The sequence below is a fragment of the Haplochromis burtoni genome, unplaced genomic scaffold (genome assembly GCF_018398535.1).
Source record: "Haplochromis burtoni strain Fernald_Lab_line unplaced genomic scaffold, NCSU_Asbu1 Contig_191, whole genome shotgun sequence".
NCBI lineage: Eukaryota > Metazoa > Chordata > Actinopteri > Cichliformes > Cichlidae > Haplochromis > Haplochromis burtoni.
The window spans coordinates 189381-210845 of NW_024582552.1; the positions used below are offsets into that span (position 1 = coordinate 189381).

At 40.9% G+C, this 21465-nt stretch overlaps 1 protein-coding gene across 1 annotated transcript; it reads left to right on the forward strand.

Moving 5' to 3' along the window:
* The first annotated feature begins 13603 nt into the window (after positions 1–13603).
* On the forward strand, positions 13604–19400 carry lsm6 (LSM6 homolog, U6 small nuclear RNA and mRNA degradation associated). The gene is made up of 4 exons (XM_005935069.2): positions 13604–13726; positions 14044–14149; positions 14237–14350; positions 19220–19400. The coding sequence occupies exons 2-4, from the start codon at positions 14056–14058 to the stop codon at positions 19252–19254; spliced, it is 243 nt and encodes an 80-aa protein (XP_005935131.1). The 5' UTR covers positions 13604–13726; positions 14044–14055; the 3' UTR covers positions 19255–19400.
* The last annotated feature ends 2065 nt before the right edge of the window (positions 19401–21465 follow it).

The window sequence follows — 21465 nt, forward strand, 5'->3', positions numbered from 1 at the left end:
GACAATAATTTATGCGGTGCATGCAAACATGAATGCACATCTTCGCTTTGACCTGCTGGTGGAACTCGCTAAATCCGAGGCGAAATTTAACATTAAATTCAGCGCTCTGTGGATACATTTTCACTAAAACCCTAATGTATATATATATGTATATATAATCCTTATCACGATTAATATTAGCCCTCAATTTGCGTCACGGTAAAAGTTAATAATAAATGGAAATAAATAACAGGGGGCTTGTGGTGAGTACGACTAGATGCAATGCATTCTTCTTCTTTTTTAAATTTAATTTCAACATAATTTGTAATGTGTATGAAAAGTGCAACAAGAAGAATACACTCAGGCTTCACACATGTCAAACTTCATGTAAAAAAAACGGCCTGCAGAGTTATTCCTGGAGTTTGTCTATAATAAGAACAGTTTTTTAAAAGAGTGCATTTGTGTGGAAACCTGTATTAAATCAGGTGGGGGAAAAAAACAAGTGTCGGTGTCAGAAAAATGTCCAACAGTTATCCAACCCAATGTAGTCATCTCCCCATCAAAGTTGAGAGAGAGCAAAACTGGCCAGAGCTGAATCCTCCTCCCTCTCAGCTGGGTGTTGGGGCTTTTTCACAGCGCAGGCTGTCCCCCACTCCCTGCTGTTGGACTCCTCCAGGCTGTGTTCTGTTGGCCTGCCGCGTTCTTTCACACCTCGGCCGTGTGTGAGCAGAGCTGTGTCTTCATCCCTCCATCCTTCCATTCTCCAGTCCTCCTCCTGCCATGCCTTCCACCCACCCCCAGCGGAGGCGCAGGAGGCTCGTTACCGTGGCAATTAGTGAAAAGCCCAAATTAGCCCTCTTGGCTGTCCACAGGTGACAAAGACACTTTGCATTTCTGCTAATTAGGAAACAGAACAACATGATTAAATGGGGCCTATCAGGAGGAGAGTGGACAAACATGTTCCACAAATAGCAAAAGAGCGATTTTATATTGCATCTCCTGCATGAAATGATTAAGACACTCCATTAGGTTTTTTTCATTTGTGGAGAGGATAATGTTGGGTTGTGATGCTGAATATTACAATGATTTATATTAAAATTTTAATAGAGTTGTCCCAGTGTGTTTGTGGCGTGTAAACAGCTGTTTCTCACGTGCACATGCAGATGGACAAAGACAGGTTCTCCAGGCAGAAAGCTTATGAGCTGGGAAACAAAAGAGGTTCAAATCGTTTAGGTTTCTTTCTGCTTGCAGCTTGTTTTTTTTCTCTACAACATAAAATATGCAAAAGACAAGACCTCTAGACGGTTTCTTGCACTACATCAGAAAGAAACTCTTCGTTTAAACACTAAAAGATAAACGTGTAGAGCGTTCACTGTGGACAGAGTCATCGAGCTAACAGGCCTTATCACAGATGACTTTACTGTATTTACTTTCCGATCAGCTTCCATGCATACACTCCTGCAGAGCGAGCTACTTTTGATCACACCATCAGTGATGTGGTTTGCAGTTTTTCGATGAAATCTCAGATAAATGTGCGTTTCTTCTTGCTGGAGACAGTTTTCTTGTTTGCACATTTGTAGCCTAACAGTGGCACTGCAGATCTCTCCTTTAAGCCATCGCGTGTCGTGCTCCTGTGCAAAATCTTGGTCTGCTTGTCCACCATTAGCTTATTACACCACATTAGTGATCATTAATGATAGCAAACTGTATGTTATATCACACTCACTTTACAAGGCTGACTTCTTCAAGGCACAAATCATCAAAGAATATCTTTTGCATTGTCTCGGAAATGCCATAATTTCCACTAAGCATTTACATTAACAGCAGATCAGCCAAATAGGACACTAGTGTTTGTCTTAGTGGAGCTTTTTTCTGTTCCCCATTGAGTTTGGTCACCATGGGGAGGTCACAGCCTGTTCTCTGACCCTGACAATGCCAGGCAGCTGAGGTAATGCGAGCAACAGGGCAGCCTGCTGATAGTAGCCATGGCAACAATGACATGACCTCACTCACGGTTGAACCTAAAGGTCGTTCCTCATTGCTCAAGGGAGGAATGCTTCAACTATTTTGCTGGTGACAGCCTCTTAAAACTTCTCACATGACCCTGGTGGAACACATGTGCAGCGCGTGTGTATTCGTGCATGCACTAATTACATCTTAAGGGCCGTGTGTTTGTGTCTGCTTTGTTAACTAATGCGCAGTACATCCGAGGTCAATTACAATTTCTTTGTTTCACTTCCCAGTAGCTGGTTTAGGTTTCAGGCCTCTGATGAAAGCTCATATTGTCATGTGGCATTATTACTACTTATTAAAATGCTTCCCTATAGTGGCACAACAGTTAGTGGGGGCTAAATGAGTTTCAGGTGCTTCAGTGGAGCATGGAGCAGATTGGAAAGAAATGGGCTCGCTTGCTTGTGTACCTTGGGGGTAAACTGAGCATCTATCCACTTTCTTCTTCTCCTCCTCTGTCGCTTTCCCTACCTCCCTCTCCTCAATCCTCTCAGGCCCCATCCTGTGCTGGCTGGGCTGGGCTGGTTGGGCCAATGCTAGGCTCAGTCAGTCAGATGTTGCCCTGGGGGTAAACAGCAACATCTGTCCCCTGCCCAGCCATGACTGTCGCTGAGTGATAAATCCTTGGGTGGCTCGTGCCAGCGCTGTCCGGCGTGCCACCTGTCCCCCCTTCCTCCTACACAATATCCACAACCCAGCCTCTATACACACATATACACACACGCACTTCACCCTATTTACACTTATCCGCCTTCATCCTGACAGTGTGACAGAAGCAGGTGGTTCACTCCCTTTTTGCCCTCTGGCCTTCTATGCTCTCGTCCTCGGTTGGCACATTTATGCAGGGTGCGAGCAGGGTTGTCGCCTCTAGCAAATACCAATGGAGAACTCCCTGCACCAGGTTTTTTTAGCAGCGGGTCTCCTGGAGCCTATAGGAGTTGCTTCTCTGACTCAGGAATAAAAGTGTGAGGATCAGATAAACAAACTTTTACAAAGGTCAATAAAATGTTCAGTGAAAAAAAAGGGAAGCATCACAAAGTGCTGGAAATTTAAGAGTATGTGACTCAAATGACAATAATTTCAACTTATTTAAGGATTTCCAAGCTCCAACCCAGCTGACCTTGAAAACTGAGCTGCCAGACAAAAGAATGCACACATACAACTTTTACTTATACTTTCTCTCTCTGTGTGTGCTCGTTTGTGTGTGTGTGTGCTTTTAAGTGCGTGTGTGTGTGTGTGTGTGTGTGTGTATGGCACGTCTCCCGCTACTGCTTCCTCTCTCTTTCCCCTCAGCTACTGTTAGTGTGACAGAGGCAGGTGGCCAACTTCCTCCCCTTTGACCTTCAACAGTTTCCCCACAGTAAGGAGACAGTGCAAACACACGCATGCACACACATTTCCACAGACACACATATACAGAGGAGGAGCCTAGGTTGCCCTGGGTGAACTGGGGCAGAGGTCTTGCAAAAAGCCCTGGAGGGAAGCGAAAGGTCCTTCGACTCAGGGCTGAGAGTTATTTTAGCGCCAAACCTGACAGGGCTGAATGATCATCACCACGGTGACAAAACCTCAGTGAATATGCACATCAGAGAGACAGAAAGATGCGAAAACTTATGGTTATAAAAAATGAAAGAAATCATATACAAGCTTATTCGTGACACACCCTTTGCAAACACTGGTCTACAAAAACTGTAGTGCTCTTTTTATCATTTCAAACGCTTTGCATACTGAATAACGGCACTTTTTTTAAAAAGAGAAACTCACACAGCATTAGGACTGTAAAACTCTCTGCCACCTGCCTCTAAATCACTTTTACTCCTGAGGCTGGGTGAGCAAAAATAATTACAAAGAGTATTATGAACTGCTTTTCATTTGTCCACCTCTCTGCGCTTGGCTTGCCTGGCTATCTTTTTTTTGTTTTGTTTTACAATATGTCTGTACTTATCTTGTAAAAAGCCAGTGTTATTTCAGTAATTATTTCAAAAAAAATAATATCGAGTGATCATTTCAAGGCTCAAGTATTTCCTTTGAGCTTTTACTTCGGGCTTGTGTGTGCACTATTTGCATGTTTGTTTTTTGCCTCCATGTATGTGTAAGAGGACCCCTGCTGATTAATGTCACTTCGCATTGTAATGGAGCGTGCTGAACATGTTCGGATATCTGTAATGCGTTACCAGTCTCAGCTTGATTTTATTGCCATGGTCTAATAGGATATTGCCACTATCACAATTTGGATTAACTTCCATATCACTGCTGTTAAACCAAGTGAGGTTTCCGTGTGTGCATGCACACAAATAATAGAGAAGGGGTGGTGGGAGGGGTGTCTGTCAGGGTGGGCTTCTGTGGTCGATTAGTTTCGCATTCAGCACCTCCTTCATAATGTATCTATCCGGTCTTGTCACCACAATACTTCTCATTTGCTGCAAGTAATTCTGGGAGAAATGTGGAGATATTTTTCACCCTTTACCAAAAATAATGCACCGTCTAAATTAGCTATGAGGGGTTGCTGTACCAGCAGTTGGGCTTTTTTTTTGTTGCCAGTTTTTTTTGACTGCCTTGCCTCTGATACACAATCATAAATACACAGACACACGCAGGTATAAGCCAGTAAGGAGGTCTGGCATGCTTTTGTACAAGCAGGGAGCTATATGCAGAGGAGGCTGCCCTTGGTCTGTGAGTCCTTTGTCTTCCTGCATCCCCAGGCTCCACCTCTCTCTCAGCCAGCCCTCCAATGGGAGAGCCTTCAGGTGTTGACCTTATCGGGTGCAGGTCAAAGCCAGGTCAGGGATCTGTTGCTAGGCTACCATCAGATAAGTGGCTAGGGTAGGCAACAGTGGGCAGCGCTGTCATTCAGGGCTTGTCATGTAATCTTGTTCATTTGCAGACAATTGTCTGGACGTCAGAAAGGCTATCTGGCCCATAATGTTGTAATGAAACACATTAAAATATTAAAACCAGCCATGCTGAGCATTGGCAGCTCCACTTGGCACATGGCGTTTTTTTACAGTCATGCCAACTGTCATGCAGTAACATGAACCCCCGAAATACGCTTGTGTGGTGGGCTGTGTTGAAATGTTAGAGATGTAGAGGATCGAGTGGTATTTACTTGTTTTTTTTTATTTGAAAGTATCTGCTTTACAGACTTTTACCCAACTTAATTTAACAAATAAACGCATTCATTATACAGACATACTGCTATGTATCTAGGGGATAATCTATTTTAAATTAGGTCTAAATAATGCATAAAAATGATAGAAATTTTTAATTTATGAACTTCATTAAATAAAACTTTCTCTTGGTTAATAATAAACTTTATGTTCCCACCAGTGTGTGTACATACGTGTGCATTTTCCTCCAAATATTGTACATATAAATGGATTATGACTGGATCATGACTCATGGCTCATATAGGGGTACAGGTGGGAAGGCATCTTCCTGTTTGCTAACCTACAACCTTTAAATAGTGTCCAAAGACAGATACACAGCGATCTGTCTGAACAGGGAACGCGAGAGCAGAAAGAGGTAGGCAAATGAGAGAAAGAAAGAGAGAAAAAGAGAGAGATAGTTGTTGCATCTTCACACAAACATGGTCTGTTCTCCCACTCTGCCATTCTGCCACCTGGACCGAGCTATGTGGGAGACTGCGCCACACAGTGATGAACGACACCAAACAGAACAATTTCTGTTCACACTGCGGGTCATATGGCGTAAGACGGGTTGACACAGCGTCTGTGTCACATAACAGGTTCCTCTTTGGCGACACCTGCATTTTGTCAATGTCAGCTACCCGGCCGTTCAGGTTAACTGTCGAGTCTAAGAGGAAGTGGCCTTCCAGAGGCCGAGTGAGGACCTCAGACAGTTACACATAAAGACACATAGATAAGGCACGTGGCAATTTATCCATGCCAGTCCTCGTACTGTAGCTCCAACATGGGATCTCGTCTGTTAGATTGGCGCATTGTGAAAAGAGGTTCTCAGTGTCTGGGCGCTTGCCAGCTGACATTCCACGAAGACAAATTGAGAGAGAGGCTCCGGCAGATTTATCGGGCCATTGGCTCGCCTCAGGAATTCTCTTGTAACATGGCACTCCTGTGAAAGGGATAAAGAAATTAGTGTAAAACAGCCCCCCACCACCCTACCCCCGCCCCTACCCTCTCCAACAGCACCCGTTTAGATATCCAGTGCTAGCTTGTAAACCTCTAACACACACACACACACACACACACACAATTCCTTTTTTTTAGATATAAAAGTGGATGGATGCAAGATGGATGGGTCCTCTTATTTCTATGAATATTCAAGAGGGTGGGCAAAAGAACATTGCTGTATTCTGGCTGTTGAGTCACAGGTCCTCAGTGGCAGGAAGCACTGCTGGTCAAATGACAGAGAGAGGGAGAGACAGAGTCAGAGAGAGAGGGATGGAGGAGAGATAGAGATATGCGTGTGTGTGGGATTTGAAAGGAACTGCTTCTGGCTGTCTTGGATATTTATTCCTTTCTAACGCAATGGGGTGTTTGGAGATCCAGGCCAGCTATGTTCTTAATGCTACAGCGAGGACTGGGAGCATTCTTCTGCACTTGCCCGTTTCTGGTGTGTGGATGCGAGAACACATCCTCAGACCAAACCTTTTGTTGATAGAGGGAAACCTGTTTTGGGACCTGATTTATAATACGATCATTAATAAACTGCAAGTTAATAGGTAATCCTTGCACTTCATCAGCAATGCGCAGAGTTGCGAAAAGGTGCAGTTTATCCCACACTATGATCTTATCCTAAACCCAATCAATTAGCTTTAAATTCAGTTTAATTTCATTTATATCGAACCCAATCACAACAACAGTTATCTCAAGGCGCTTTATATTGTGAGGTATGGACCCTACAATAATACAGAGAAGACAGAGAAAAAGCCCAACAGTCAGATGACCTCTTATGAGCAAGCACCTTAGCGATGGTGGGAAGTAAAAACTCCCTTTTAACAGGAAGAAACCTGCTCGGGGGGGGGTTGGGTCAGTAAATATTATTAATTATCTTTCATTTTCTGCTAATTTAAAATAACAGCAACTACATTTAATTAACTATCTACGTGATGCTGACTATTTGCAGATTGGGAAAAATGAACATAGAAAGTGTGGCCTTATTTTTTTTTTTTTAATATTCATGCAACCCTGCACCATATTCATCATCAAATAACAAGGATTAATCATTAATTACTTGCACAAGCATCACTGTTGGAAAACTGCTTCCTGCTTTTGCATACAATAGAGCTCTAATGCCATCGCCCATATCATTTGTCAGCATCTAGAGGTTATCTGCCAAGTTGATGAACAGAGAGATTGGCTATGAAACACAAGGTGTGACAGTATGGCAATATGTTATAGTATGCAGGCAGGGCTCATCAGGAAAGAGAGGACGAGCGGCTTTGTTCCAAATGTCACAATGCATATTTATGGGTGCACTGGAGTGGCTCCTTGTATAAGCACCATTCACCATCTATCAAGCAAAACCACTACAGTGTCCCTTTGGCAACTTGGTAGCATAGCGCTGCGTGCAAAGTGATCAAACTGGCCCATCTTGCTGTGAAAATGGTCATTCGGGGAAATGAACACTGAGCTTAACGAAGTGCAATTATTGGCCAGTTCAGACAATTATTTTCACGACAGGATGCTTTTTGGCAAACTTATCCAACTTGCTATATTGTGAAAAATAAAATATATTCTTTTCCTTCCCTGATGTGGAACAGCTTTGAAATGCATTCCCTCCTTTCCCCAGATTGAGATATAAAAGGGAAACGGCAACATGGGAGAATGTCAGACAGAATGACAGACAGACAGCCAGATACAAGCCCACAGCATAAGCTCCACTGAGCTCTCTTTCCACTAAGGAGGATCTCAGGAGAGTTGTGTTGGCTGGCTGCGCTCGGGCCATACAGCACAGGATGGGCAGTCTGACTGTCTGGCTACAGTGACACTCCTTGGGGAAAGAACATGGCTCCGGGGCTGTAGCTGATTTGAGATGGTCTCAGGACTAAACCCTGGGGGACATCAACCAGGCAGAATTGGTTCTCTGAAGCTCTCTTTTCAGATTTTTGCAAGCAGTGGAGCTCGATGGCTGTGGAATGATGGGAACAAGAACGGGGCTTTCATCTTGACTGTGAGCAGCTCAGTGGTTTTCCTCCAAATTACAGGGAGTGATTACATCCCACCTAGCCTGCCTTGTGCCACCCCCTTCTCTAAGCACGGGGCCCCCAGGCCAGCCAACCTCTGTCAACTGTCAGCACTCATAGCTGAGTCATTAAGTGGAAGTTGAGCAACGTGTCATGGGCAAGAAAATAATAAGGAGCAAAACTCAAAGCACAGGGACACTCCTATCGCTTCTGTGGGCAATTTACCGATGCATAGAAATGTAAATTCTTCAGCACTTCCCTGCTACAGTGAAGGGATTCAGAGCTCTGTTTTGTGGATGTGCAGTAAATGTGACGATTTGATCAATTGTTTCGGTAAGCGGCCGCGCTGTTGTACAGTTAAAAGAACAGAGGGCAGGCAAGATGTTTAAGCAAGTCAACCATTTAAAGGAACCCTAGGTGCTACAAAAGTAATAGATACAAGCTTCAAGACATGCAACTGAGTTGTCCTGGTCGCCTTTTAAAGGAAGAAAAAGGTTTCCCATCACTTCCAGGCTATTACCTCCATACAGTTTGGGATTACACAGAAGCTAGAGAAGGGATACTTGGTCTACCAATCTGTTTTTTTATTTGAAAAGTCCCCCAAGCTTTTCCATTATCTTCTCCATATCAAGCTTGACCTGAAGAGAAAACCTGGCTTCAAAAGGGTCAATGCAGTCTAGACTTTCTCCACATCTTGCACTGCCAACCCACCTCAACCCCCATCCTGCATATTGCTTTAGGATACAAGAGGGATGTGCCCCCTCCTCCTTATTCCCACTCACCTCAAGCCCCTGCCTGCTTTGGTCCAGTCCCCCATTTCCCACCTACAATAGCATCTCCCGTCACCGTAATCTTTCTATTTCACAAGCCCATCCCTCGGGGTTAAGAGGTCTGGAGATGGAGACGGGATTTGTCTGTCAATTGACAGCACTGCTGTTATGCTTTCTGGCTGACCAGGTTTACACTGCATGGTCAGAGAGGTTTTGAAGAAAAATGACTAGCTGTTTGTCCAAACATTTATGTAAGCTGCCCCCCCCCCTGCCCCCCCCCCCCCGTTATTATCATTATTATTGTTTAAATCTGGCCTTATTGAGCCTCTGTGTGGGCGTGAGGCTCCAAAAAACAGGTTGAAAATAACTACACGGTTGATGTTTCCTGCTTTTATACTGCTGCTACTACTGTGGAATGCTTAAATGCTTGCTATTTTGGGAAACCAAAATAAATAGAAGAAAATATGAATAAAGAAGCATTAAAAATACAATACTTGCCTCTTTTGCCTTAACTTGTTAGCAAACTAATGATGTGGTGATTGTGAAAATCTGTCAATACAGGTGTTTAAAATAACAATCTGGTCATTAGTCAGTGTTTATATCAATACATTTTTCACTTGATTTGAGCCTAAGCAAATTATTGTAACAGATAAATATCAGCCACTGACAATGGGAAAAAAATCAAACATTTAAGACTGCCTGAAGCAATTTGACACCAGAGAGGGAAATCTACTACTTACCTGAGAACATGTGCTGACTAAAAGCAAAAACAATGAAATTAGAAACAAAAACAAAGCCTGTTGATGCTTTTGTATTTGCATGTGTTTATGTATTTATTTATTTTTGAATCTGCTGTTACAGCATATGTAAAACAAAACAAAGAAAGACTTGGCATCTTAGACATACATTACAAATGTAATGCATAGGCAGCAGAACAGTGTGGTGATCACTGACAGGTTAACAGATACAGCCCACAGTGTCAATGTTTTAATTAAGCCCTATTTCAGCTGACTTATTAACCATCATTGGTGGATTTTGTGCTGGTTACAGGCCAGAAGCACTTTTCTCAGCATGTGAATTATACCCGATTTGCTCGTGCGAGCTCACTTCAAACATTTTCTCATTATGTTTCCACTAAGATCCAAGAAAACATCTGCATTAAATGCCAGTCATGAGTATAAGTTCTGCTTTATCCACAAACTTCATGACTTGGACATTTTTTCCGTTTGTTTTTATTAGATCATTGGTTTTTATTGTACTACGAAATAAAAATCACAAGCATTTGCATTCGGTGCGTTCAAGAATGGAAGCGAATAATCAGCGTGCCGCATTTCAAAAAGCAAAAAGCCACTATTCGTTACAACTATAGGATAACAAAGGACAACTAAATGTAAGCACGCAGAGGTCATTTCTGAAGGCCATGGAGAAAAACGGTGGGTTTTTTTCCTTTCCAAAAATTTTCTACAAAGCAAGCAACGACAAAGGAAACAAGGGACAAGGGGGAAAAAAATCTTCATTGAATATTCATTAACCGGTGCCTAGGTGTATACATGGCTCTTAACCACTCTTGTTTATGACTTAAGGACTTGTAGTACTGACCTTAGTTTAACACAGCAGCAGATACCAAATTAACCTCTAGCCTCCACAGGGCTAGCCATGCCCTGCTAACAAGCAACCTGTCTAGACACACAAGAAGTACTTTATGATTCCACCTCTCACAATCCCCCTCTCTCTCTCCCTCTCTCTCTCTTTTTCTCTCAACCTCTCTGTCTCTGCTAACACGTACTGGCACATCCTCGTGCCCTCTATCCTCTTCTATCTTTCACCTCACCATTTCATCCCTATTTCCCCCCCTACACCATTTTTCATGTACCTCCCAAGCTGTGCAGTGTTTGGGTCACGCACCCTAACAACCAGAGTTTTTATCAGATGGTAGACTTTCTCTTATCCTTCACAGCACAGCTTACCAATAGCATAATAATAATAATGATAATAATAAAAAAAAATAACAATACTATTACTAATATTGCATTATACGTTTTTAAAGCTATAATGCACTTTATTTATTTCTCTTTTAAAACAGAGAAATTCCACAGTGATTTAAAAATGTGTAAACCCAAAGTGAGAAACACTCATAAACTCACTTTAACATATAAGTCAACTTCTGTAGCTTTTTTTGAAATTTATTACATTAGGTTAAGCTTTGGATTAAATTAAATGAGACTTTGTCCATATGATTAATGTAGAAAATTATGCATAGTGCAGTAAAATAGTATCAAAGTCAAACATGTGAGATTCAGAGTAGTTTCATGAACATTTAGGGAGAAGCATATTTACCACTGTGTTGCATCACCTGTACATTTTACAACACAACCTTCTTGAAATTAAATTGCAGTAATTTAGACCACAGAGTCCTTCCTTCTTCTTGCTTGATACATAATTTCCGTTGTTTGGGTTCTCTGGAATTGTTTGAGGTTTTTTTTATTTTGTTTTTTGCAATGATCCATTTTTTTTAGTGTGTAACAAAAACAAACAGGAAGGACTGTTACTCTTTATGATGAATATTCAGAATATGTACAGACATCCTCTCACTGAAATAAGCAATGATTCTTCTGAGAAACGCATCATTTGGACTGTGTAGCATATGTTGCTTGAAAATGTGTATTTATCCCTGTGTGCCCTACAGATGTGCAGGTTAAACACGCCATGTGTACTACATGACCATCACAGGTCTCAGCTTTTGAACTATGTGCTGATAAAAATGTACTTTCTTTGCAGGGTAGTGTTTTAACTTTCATTTGCTGAGGCAGTGACAAATAACATCCATCCTTCCCTCCGTCCATTTATCCAATTCAGGGTCGTAGAGGGGATGAAGCTCAGCTACCACAGGGTGAGTGGCAGGGTACACTCTGGACAGGTCGGTAGCCTGTCACAGACAACCAGGCATGCAGTTAGTGCAGTTAACTGGTCATTCAAAATTGCCCATAGGTGTGAATGTGAGAGCGAATGGTTGACAAATAATATTTTACTGAAAATGGACCCTGAGCCCATGCAGTGATTTCTACTAAAGCATCATGTCTATTTTTAATGTCGTGCTAGCTGAGAGCCCATAGATCATGGCCCTTCAGCAAAAGTTTTGGTGAAATCTTTATCGATTCTTTGATTGATTAATTGCTATTATGTACCACAAATGACCACAGATTTTTTGCAGACTCAACATTTCCAGTATGCTTATTTTTTGCCCATGTACCTGATAGTTTTATAATATTTTCAGTTTAGACTCTGATATGTTGCCTTTGTATTTTTCTCAATTATAGGCTTTGAACGATTTGCAAATTACTGCATTTTGTTCTTGTTTACATTTTACAGCATCCGAACTTTTGTGAAACCATAGGTTATAATATATATTGATGTCACCCATTAAGTTTAACTCAATTCTGCCTCAGGATCATATGCATTTTAAAACAAGGCAAGCACCTAAAGGATTTTTTAATATTTTAATTTAACAACACAAAGAGGTATGACGTACCAACATCATTATCTCTGTTGTTATTAGTAATATTCAACCAGAAATTGCTCTGGTTTCTTCTTATTTGGGTAGTGATTTTCTGTGCTGTAACCAGAATCCAGATTCAAAGGTTTTGTTTTCATCATGCTCTTTCAGTCTATGATGGTAATTATGTGAAATATGACATATAGAAAACGCACAGATTTAAATTATTGACTAACAGCAGGAAAATAAATAGCTGATATATATATATATATATATATATATATATAATTTTGCTGTACTAAAATTCACATTTCCTTTTTTTCACAATCTTCTCTTTGCACATCAACTGTGATGGCTGGGACCAAAAGTAACGGTGATGCTGAACACAAGGCTACAGTGTTGTAAGAGTCTTAAACACATAAAACACCGCATGCTCTGAGAAAAGTATTTGATCCCTTACAGATTCCTTTTTTCCCCTCTTTGTTTTGCCACTTTCATGTTTCAGATAAACAAACAAATTGTAATTTTGCACAAAGGTAACCTGAGTAAATATGAAATGTGTTTTTTAAATGATAATTTTATTGATTAAGGGAAAGGACTATCGAAAGCTGGCCCTGCTTGAAACATTTATTTTCCCAAAACCTAATAACTGCCTGTGGCACCTTGGCTCTTACTGGGGTTCGCTGGAGTCCCAAAGCCTTAGAAATAGCTTTGTAACGCTTTCCAGACTGAAAGATGTCACTGACTTGGTTTCTTATCAATTCTTGAAATTTATTTATTTTTTTTTAGATCAAGGAATGAGGAATGGTGTGTTGCTTTTTGAAATCTTTTACCTTTTACACTTTGTCAGACAGCTTCTACTTAAGTGATTTCTTGATTCAGCAGGTCTGGCAGTAACCAGCCCTGGCTGTGACTAGGGAAAAGTTAGCAGTTAACTCATGACTTAACAAGGGGGGATTATTTTTTAGGGGGGATTAAAGGACCAGGTAGCTTTAGAAGCTTTTTTCCTATAACAAATGAAATCATAATTTAAAAACTGTATTTTGTATTTACTCAAGTTATCTTTGTTTACCTGAAAAATGTAAATGTGACAAATATGCAAAAAAAAAAGAGGCAAAAAATACAGAAGGCTCAGGCAAACATTTAATCACAAAACTATAGCTACTTTGTTGCCAGTTTGATAGCTGATTATGTGATTAGCGATCAAGCATTTAAGTTTTTTGTCCTCAGCCGCTTTCCGTACAGAACACGCTTGTGATTGGTCAAACTGACGTCCATGCTAAATACAATTGTCTGGAAAACGTCGGTCTGGTGAGTGAAATGCTAACAAACATATTGCTGCTGCATATAAAATTAAAGGGTTTCTTCTTGTGTTGTTGGGTGCAATAAAATGTAAGCATGCTTTTCACAAAGACAGCGACCCTCGCTGCGCAGATTCACGGGAAAATAGTCGGTTAGCAGGTTAGTTATACTCGTTAGCTAGCTAGCCGCTAACGATACTAGCCTGTTTGCGTTAGGAAATCGTTACTATTACAGACATGAACACGAGTTAGCCTTTGTTACGCTAATGTAGCTCCATGAAATAAATCGCTACTATAGTATCTAATGCTCATCTTCCATCCTTTCAGATCACAGTCAAAATGAGCCTGAGGAAGCAGACCCCGAGTGACTTTCTGAAGCAGATCATTGGCAGACCTGTTGTGGTCAAACTGAACTCTGGTGTCGATTATAGAGGTACGTAACAGCTTAGCCACTTGCCCCCCATACTGATCGGTAAGTAATGACTTTAAAGGAAAACACGGTGTGTTTGTGTACCTGCAGGTGTTCTGGCCTGTTTAGATGGTTACATGAACATCGCCATAGAGCAGACAGAGGAGTATGTCAACGGGCAACTCAAGAACAAATATGGAGATGCCTTCCTAAGAGGAAACAATGGTAAGCATGTCCCTTTTATGTAGACTTTGGTATTTAAGGCAGTATAGGTCTTCTGTAAGAAGACTGAAGTGCAGAATTAATATGCTAAACCTAAGGAAATGCTGTGCAGCTGTGACAGAGACGATAAAATAGATAAAAAATAAATAAATAAATGCAGGTTTATGTTTCTGAGGCCCTCAGTTTTTTCTCTGAATGTCTGAAACTGGAACTCTTTCATGACAGTTGAAAGGAGACGAAAATATGACAAACACAGGTGAGGAGCGCAGATTAAAGTGTGATCTAAAAAGGTTGTCAAATAGCCAACTTGCCCAGAAAAGTAACCTGCTCTGTAGGATGTTCCTCTCAAAACAGGAAGCTGTGGTCTGTCTGATAATGACTCGCATTCAGTGCTTGCTTATTAATTCCGTTTAAATGAGGGCATACATTATGAATGGCACAACTTAATGGTGCCATAACCTTTTAGCTATGTTCTGTTCTAACACAACTCCTTTTTTACTTGTAAAATAAAAGTGTACACAGCTCCAGTAAGCTGTACAGTACAAGTCAGTTGTGAAGAGTAACCAGAACCCTGAAACTGTAAAACTGAACTCAGAAATGTGTTTTATTATTTATTTTTTTTATTTATACCAGTACTTTTTTTTTTTTTCCTCTTTAAACTGTGGAAAAGGTCTCCCGCCTTCTTGAAAGTATTGTGAGGGTTAGCCAAATGGTGATAATTAGTTAATGATAAAAAAAAAATCCCACTCAAATTAAATTGGTCTTCAAATTAAACTTTTTGCCTGCATTGATTTTTCGAAGTACATCATTATATGATAATAATCAGTAGATAAACTGTTAATGACAGTAGCTGTAAGCTGATGCCCGAGCTGATTTATTAAGATATTTTTAACTCGCTAATTATTGTTAAAACAACACATTGTTAACACAGCTCTTGGGAACTGCCCTTTTTCACTCGTTGTCAGTTCAATATTGCATTTTCTTGTGTGTCTTGCTATATTTTTATGAAACTTTGTATTAATATTCTCCATGTTGATCAGCATAGACAGACTCGAACTTAAACTGTACAATGGTTTTGTACAGTGTTTGCCTCTTTTTGATTTCCTATTTTTTTTGTGTTTGTCACACTTAAATGTTTCAGATTAAACTAATTTAAATACTAGACAAAGATAACGCAAGTAAACACAAAGTGCAGTTTCTAAATGAAGGTGTTTATTATTAAGAGAGAGAAAAATCCAAACCTACATGGTCCTGTGTGAAAAAGTGATTGCTCCCCCTAAACCTGTTGGGCCACCCCTAGCAGCAACATTGCAGTCAAGTGCTTGCGATAACTGGCAGTGAGTCTTTTCCCGCACTGTGGAGGAATTTTGGCCCACTCATCTTTGCAGTGGATCTTTGTTTAAGTTCAGCCACCTTGGAGGCTTTTCAAGCATGAACTGCCTTTTTTAAGGTCATGCCACAGCATCTCAATCGGATTCAGGTCAGGACTTTGACTAGGCCACTCCAGAGACTTCATTTTGTTTTTCTTAAGCCATTCAGAGGTGAACTTGCTGGTGTATTTTGAATCATTCTCCCAACTCTGCTTCAGCTTGAAGTAATGAACAGGTGGCCGGACAGTAGAATTCATGGTTCCATTTACCACAGCAAGCCTCCGGGTCCTGAGGTAGCCTCAGACCATCACACTAACACCTTTTCACTGTTGGTATGACGTTCCTTTTCTAAAATGCTGTGTTCGCTTCATGCATGATCTAATGGGACACACACCTTCCATAAGGTTCAACTTTTGTCTCGTCAGTCCAGAGAGTATTATCCCTAAAGTTTTGGGGATCATCAAAATGTTTTGAGGCCGTTCCATGTTTTCGCCATTTGTGGATAATAGCTCTCATTGTGGTTCACTGGAGTCATACATCTCAAGAAATGGCTTTAAACCCTTTTCAAGACCAAGAGGTCTTTGTTTCTCATGTCTTCCTGAATTTGGATTCCGACATGTGCCTGGCTTTTGAGGATATTTTTGGTCTACTCCACTTTACATGATTTCTTGATTGAGAACAGGCGTGATACTAGTCAGACTAAACGCCTTCATTTGGAAATTTGTGTTTACTTGTGTTATTGTTGCTTAATATTTACATTTGTTTGATGATCTAAAACAGCAAACATTAAAAAAAATGGAAATCAAGAAGAGGACAAACACTTTTTCACACCACTGAAACTGTCCTGACACAGATTTCATGTTTAATCACTGGTATTCCCGCTTTTTTTTTTTTTTAATGAGAATTGGCTCATTGTAAGGCTCTTGTTTGCAGAGATAGTTTTAATATATTCTGTATTCACCACAGTAGTCGGAACATTTTTTTTAACTGTATTGTTTACATCTTCATCTCTCTGTCTGCATTTTCCAGACACCAGGCATGCACTGTATCCAGTGTGTGATTTGATCTCGAATGTGAGTCATGCAGGCCGGTGTTTCAGGCCGCAGATAGTGTTATTTTTAGTCAAAATAACCAGTACAGCAAACTATACAGATTATCTTTGAGGGGAAAAAATGTGGAACGTGGATGCTGCAGGGGGTCAAGGTTTAACATAGAATTTGCTACATCATCATCAGCAGCACATTTTCTTGTTACTGGAATTGTTTTTTCTTTGGGATTTGTTTCTGTGGAATAACTTCTGTGTTTGGGGCTGCACATTCAGACTGTTGTGAGGTGCAGTAGCTATTCACATAAAAAAATAAAAACAAAACACACAATGGCTCCTCTGTTAAAGACATTTAAGAAAAAAAACATTTTGCAGTGGAGCCAGACTATAATTTATAACGGCTTATAAATAAAACAAATTAAAGACGAGAGAAACACCCTTCAACAGTGTTGTGAGCATTGATGTTACACAATTTAACCAGCAGAGGGCGCTCTTCAGCATCTCTCCTGGCAGTACAGGGTGTTTCCAACAACCAGCTGATTCGAGCAGTCGGGTGGAGTGTAAATGAATACAGTGGGGCAAAAAAGTATTTAGTCAGCCACCGATTGTGCAAGTTCCCCCACCTAAAATGATGACAGAGGTCAGTAATTTGCACCAGAGGTACACTTCAACTGTGAGAGACAGAATGTGAAAAAAAAAAAATCCATGAATCCACATGGTAGGATTTGTAAAGAATTTATTCGTAAATCAGGGTGGAAAATAAGTATTTGGTCAATAACAAAAATACAACTCAATACTTTGTAACATAACCTTTGTTGGCAATAACAGAGGTCAAACGTTTACTATAGGTCTTTACCAGGTTTGCACACACAGTAGCTGGTATTTTGGCCCATTCCTCCATGCAGATCTTCTCGAGAGCAGTGATGTTTTGGGGCTGTCGCCGAGCAACACGGACTTTCAACTCCCGCCACAGATTTTCTATGGGGTTGAGGTCTGGAGACTGGCTAGGCCACTCCAGGACTTTCAAATGCTTCTTACGGAGCCACTCCTTTGTTGCCCGGGCGGTGTGTTTTGGATCATTGTCATGTTGGAAGACCCAGCCTCGTTTCATCTTCAAAGTTCTCACTGATGGAAGGAGGTTTTGGCTCAAAATCTCACGATACATGGCCCCATTCATTCTGTCCTTAACACGGATCAGTCGTCCTGTCCCCTTGGCAGAAAAACAGCCCCATAGCATGATGTTTCCACCCCCATGCTTCACAGTAGGTATGGTGTTCTTGGGATGCAACTCAGTATTCTTCTTCCTCCAAACACGACGAGTTGAGTTTATACCAAAAAGTTCTACTTTGGTTTCATCTGACCACATGACATTCTCCCAATCCTCTGCTGTATCATCCATGTGCTCTCTGGCAAACTTCAGACGGGCCTGGACATGCACTGGCTTCAGCAGCGGAACACGTCTGGCACTGCGGGATTTGATTCCCTGCCGTTGTAGTGTGTTACTGATGGTGACCTTTGTTACTTTGGTCCCAGCTCTCTGCAGGTCATTCACCAGGTCCCCCCGTGTGGTTCTGGGATCTTTGCTCACCGTTCTCATGATCATTTTGACCCCACGGGATGAGATCTTGCGTGGAGCCCCAGATCGAGGGAGATTATCAGTGGTCTTGTATGTCTTCCATTTTCTGATGATTGCTCCCACAGTTGATTTTTTCACACCAAGCTGCTTGCCTATTGTAGATTCACTCTTCCCAGTCTGGTGCAGGTCTACAATACTTTTCCTGGTGTCCTTCGAAAGCTCTTTGGTCTTGGCCATGGCGGAGTTTGGAGTCTGACTGTTTGAGGCTGTGGACAGGTGTCTTTTATACAGATGATGAGTTCAAACAGGTGCCATTCATACAGGTAACGAGTGGGGGACAGAAAAGCTTCTTACAGAAGACGTTACAGGTCTGTGAGAGCCAGAGATTTTCCTTGTTTGAGGTGACCAAATACTTATTTTCCACCCTATTTACGAATAAATTCTTTACAAATCCTACCATGTGGATTCATGGATTTTTTTTCACATTCTGTCTCTCACAGTTGAAGTGTACCTCTGGTGCAAATTACTGACCTCTGTCATCATTTTAAGTGGGGGAACTTGCACAATCGGTGGCTGACTAAATACTTTTTTGCCCCACTGTAACTACACACAAAAAAATGTTAGGGGAATATGTTTATTTTGTGTGTCTGAGAGGAAATAAAAATATCATCCGACATACTGGAATATAGGATTTTTAAGTCACCAGATGTCTGTGTCGATCTTAAAAATCCTACATTAGCCTGCCTCTGTTTTGCTTTACGCCGCCTCATTGAGTATTTTGTCTGTCAAATGAGATTTTCGGAATTTTGATTTATTTTTATGGATCATCGTGTATGAATAAGATCCCCCCCCCCTTCTTTTCTCCTGTCTCCTTCTTACAGTTCTGTACATCAGCACCCAGAAGAGGAAAGTCTAGTGAAGACCATTTTGAGTTCATTTAATTTTTTCAGTTTTTAATAATGTTTCAGAAGACGACTGTCATACGTTTTTGGTTCTGTAAAGCTTGAGAAGCGTTTGTTTTGTAAAAGTGGAATATATGAATAAATTCTGAGTTTTGATTTATGTCTGACTCTTTGAACGTCATTTACACATATTGGTGTTATTATCACAAGGAAAACAACTATAGCTTCGCACATTTACCGGATATGGTCCAATCTAACTTTTTCCTAGCAGGAAAAGTAAGAATTTAACACAAACCTGCGTTTTCCTCACTCAGAAGGGCTTTAATGTTTAAGTAAATAAAAGGTGGTTAAGAAAGCTGGTGAATTTCTTTTGGCTCTGTTCAAACCTGCAAATTTTAAACTATTTGTAGAGATGCATCATCTGGTGTGGCTTTTATTTCCCATTTGGTGCCATGGAAACAAAGAAATGTTCAATGTAAAAACAAACTGAACTGTTTTTGAACACTTAGCCAGCACAAAATTGATGTGACTCAACAGATGAACATAGCTCACTGCTATACTAGCAAATGTCTTGTATTTACCAGTAGCAGTCAATGATGAAAGTGCTTTCTGACTGATATATCCATACATGCTTAATGATTTTAATAATTGTCATTTAAATCTTAAATGGCTTCTTAGACTTCCCCCTTGCTCGTGGGGAAGTCTGACTGTGGAAGACGAATGATCTATTCTTTTTGTCCTTTTAGTGAAATCGCTCGCTCACAGTTTATCCCCGGAGCAAGCGGAGACATCAAATCTACCACTGTTTTCCCAGAAGGCTTCAAAAGGATTAGAACATAATTTTGTAATTTGTCAGTCCTAATGTGCTAATTTTGTAATTGATCTTGATGCGACTGGCCTGCAGAAACCCATTACTGAATGGCTCGTGTACAAATGCACTCATCATTACACATAATCTGACAATCGGCCGCTTTATAATTCCAAATAAAACGCTTCAAAACAAGAATTTATAAACAAAAGCTCCTGTTGTGAGGCTCATTTAGCTTCAGTCTCTGGCTCTTTGGTTTGCAAATTGATCACAAAGATTTAGCTCAATATGACATCATGCTTTGATTGCTTTGTGCGCATAGATATATATATAAATATATATGGATAGTTATATATATATATATTTTTTAAACCCCTACATCTGAACTTTGCTGGTGACTGTGTTGCAAAATACACTTGTTGATCACTTAATGCGCCGTCACAGATTGAATATCTACCTGTGAAAGAAAAAATGTGCCATGCAAATATGTATCACCGACCAACAAAGAGTACAAAGACTGCAGGACCAATCTATAAATGGTGCCACCTGCAGGCTATGTCAGGCTGCATTAGCATGTAAACAGATCTGTCAGATCAACTCTGACTGCCTACTGCTGCAGTCTTCCATGTTGTAATGCTTTTAAAAATGTCTCTGAGTGAACGGGCCTGCTTTATTTATTTATTTATTTTTTAAATCATCCGTGACTGCATAGGTGTTCTTTGTTCAGTCAGGTTTGGATTGGCTCTGCTGTGTTTTGCCCTGTGAAAATCAATGCGGTGGCACATGCAGGGAATTGGAAGTTTATTCCATTTCTGCGTCTGGCCTGTGGTCATTTAGCAAATGAGTTCAAAAGTGGCATCACCTCATTACGCTAAGATAAGAATGCTATAAATATATGATTCATTAGTTTCTTAATGAGAATGCTGTAGCGTGGAGGCATTGGAAGAAGGGTGGGGTTGGGGGTGGGTGGGGGATTCTTTTTCGTCCAAGGATGGATTTTTTTTTTTTTTTTTTGAGAGCCTTGTTTTCCAACCTGTACATGCGCACTCTGGCCCCTGGAAGGAGACAAAAGGCTGCCAAGGTCAGGCCTGACTTGAGAATGAAGGACGCGTTATTGATCAAACTCTGGCGAGCTGCAGCTGTAAGAGAGGGAATGTTGGAGGGAGATTGAGCTGCAACACAGACACGAAACACAGGCGGACATAGACGCTGAGTGACATATATATACACACACACACAGAAAGGCACGGCACACAGCGTAACACACAAAGAATCATTATGGCACTTGGCGAGGGTTAGTGCAGGCAAATATTTACCCACTGGAATCATAACTGAGCCGCTGGCCGTGTGGCCTCACAGGGAACCCAATTAATACCATTCACACAAATGACCTGGTGGGAGACATCGTGCTCTCGGA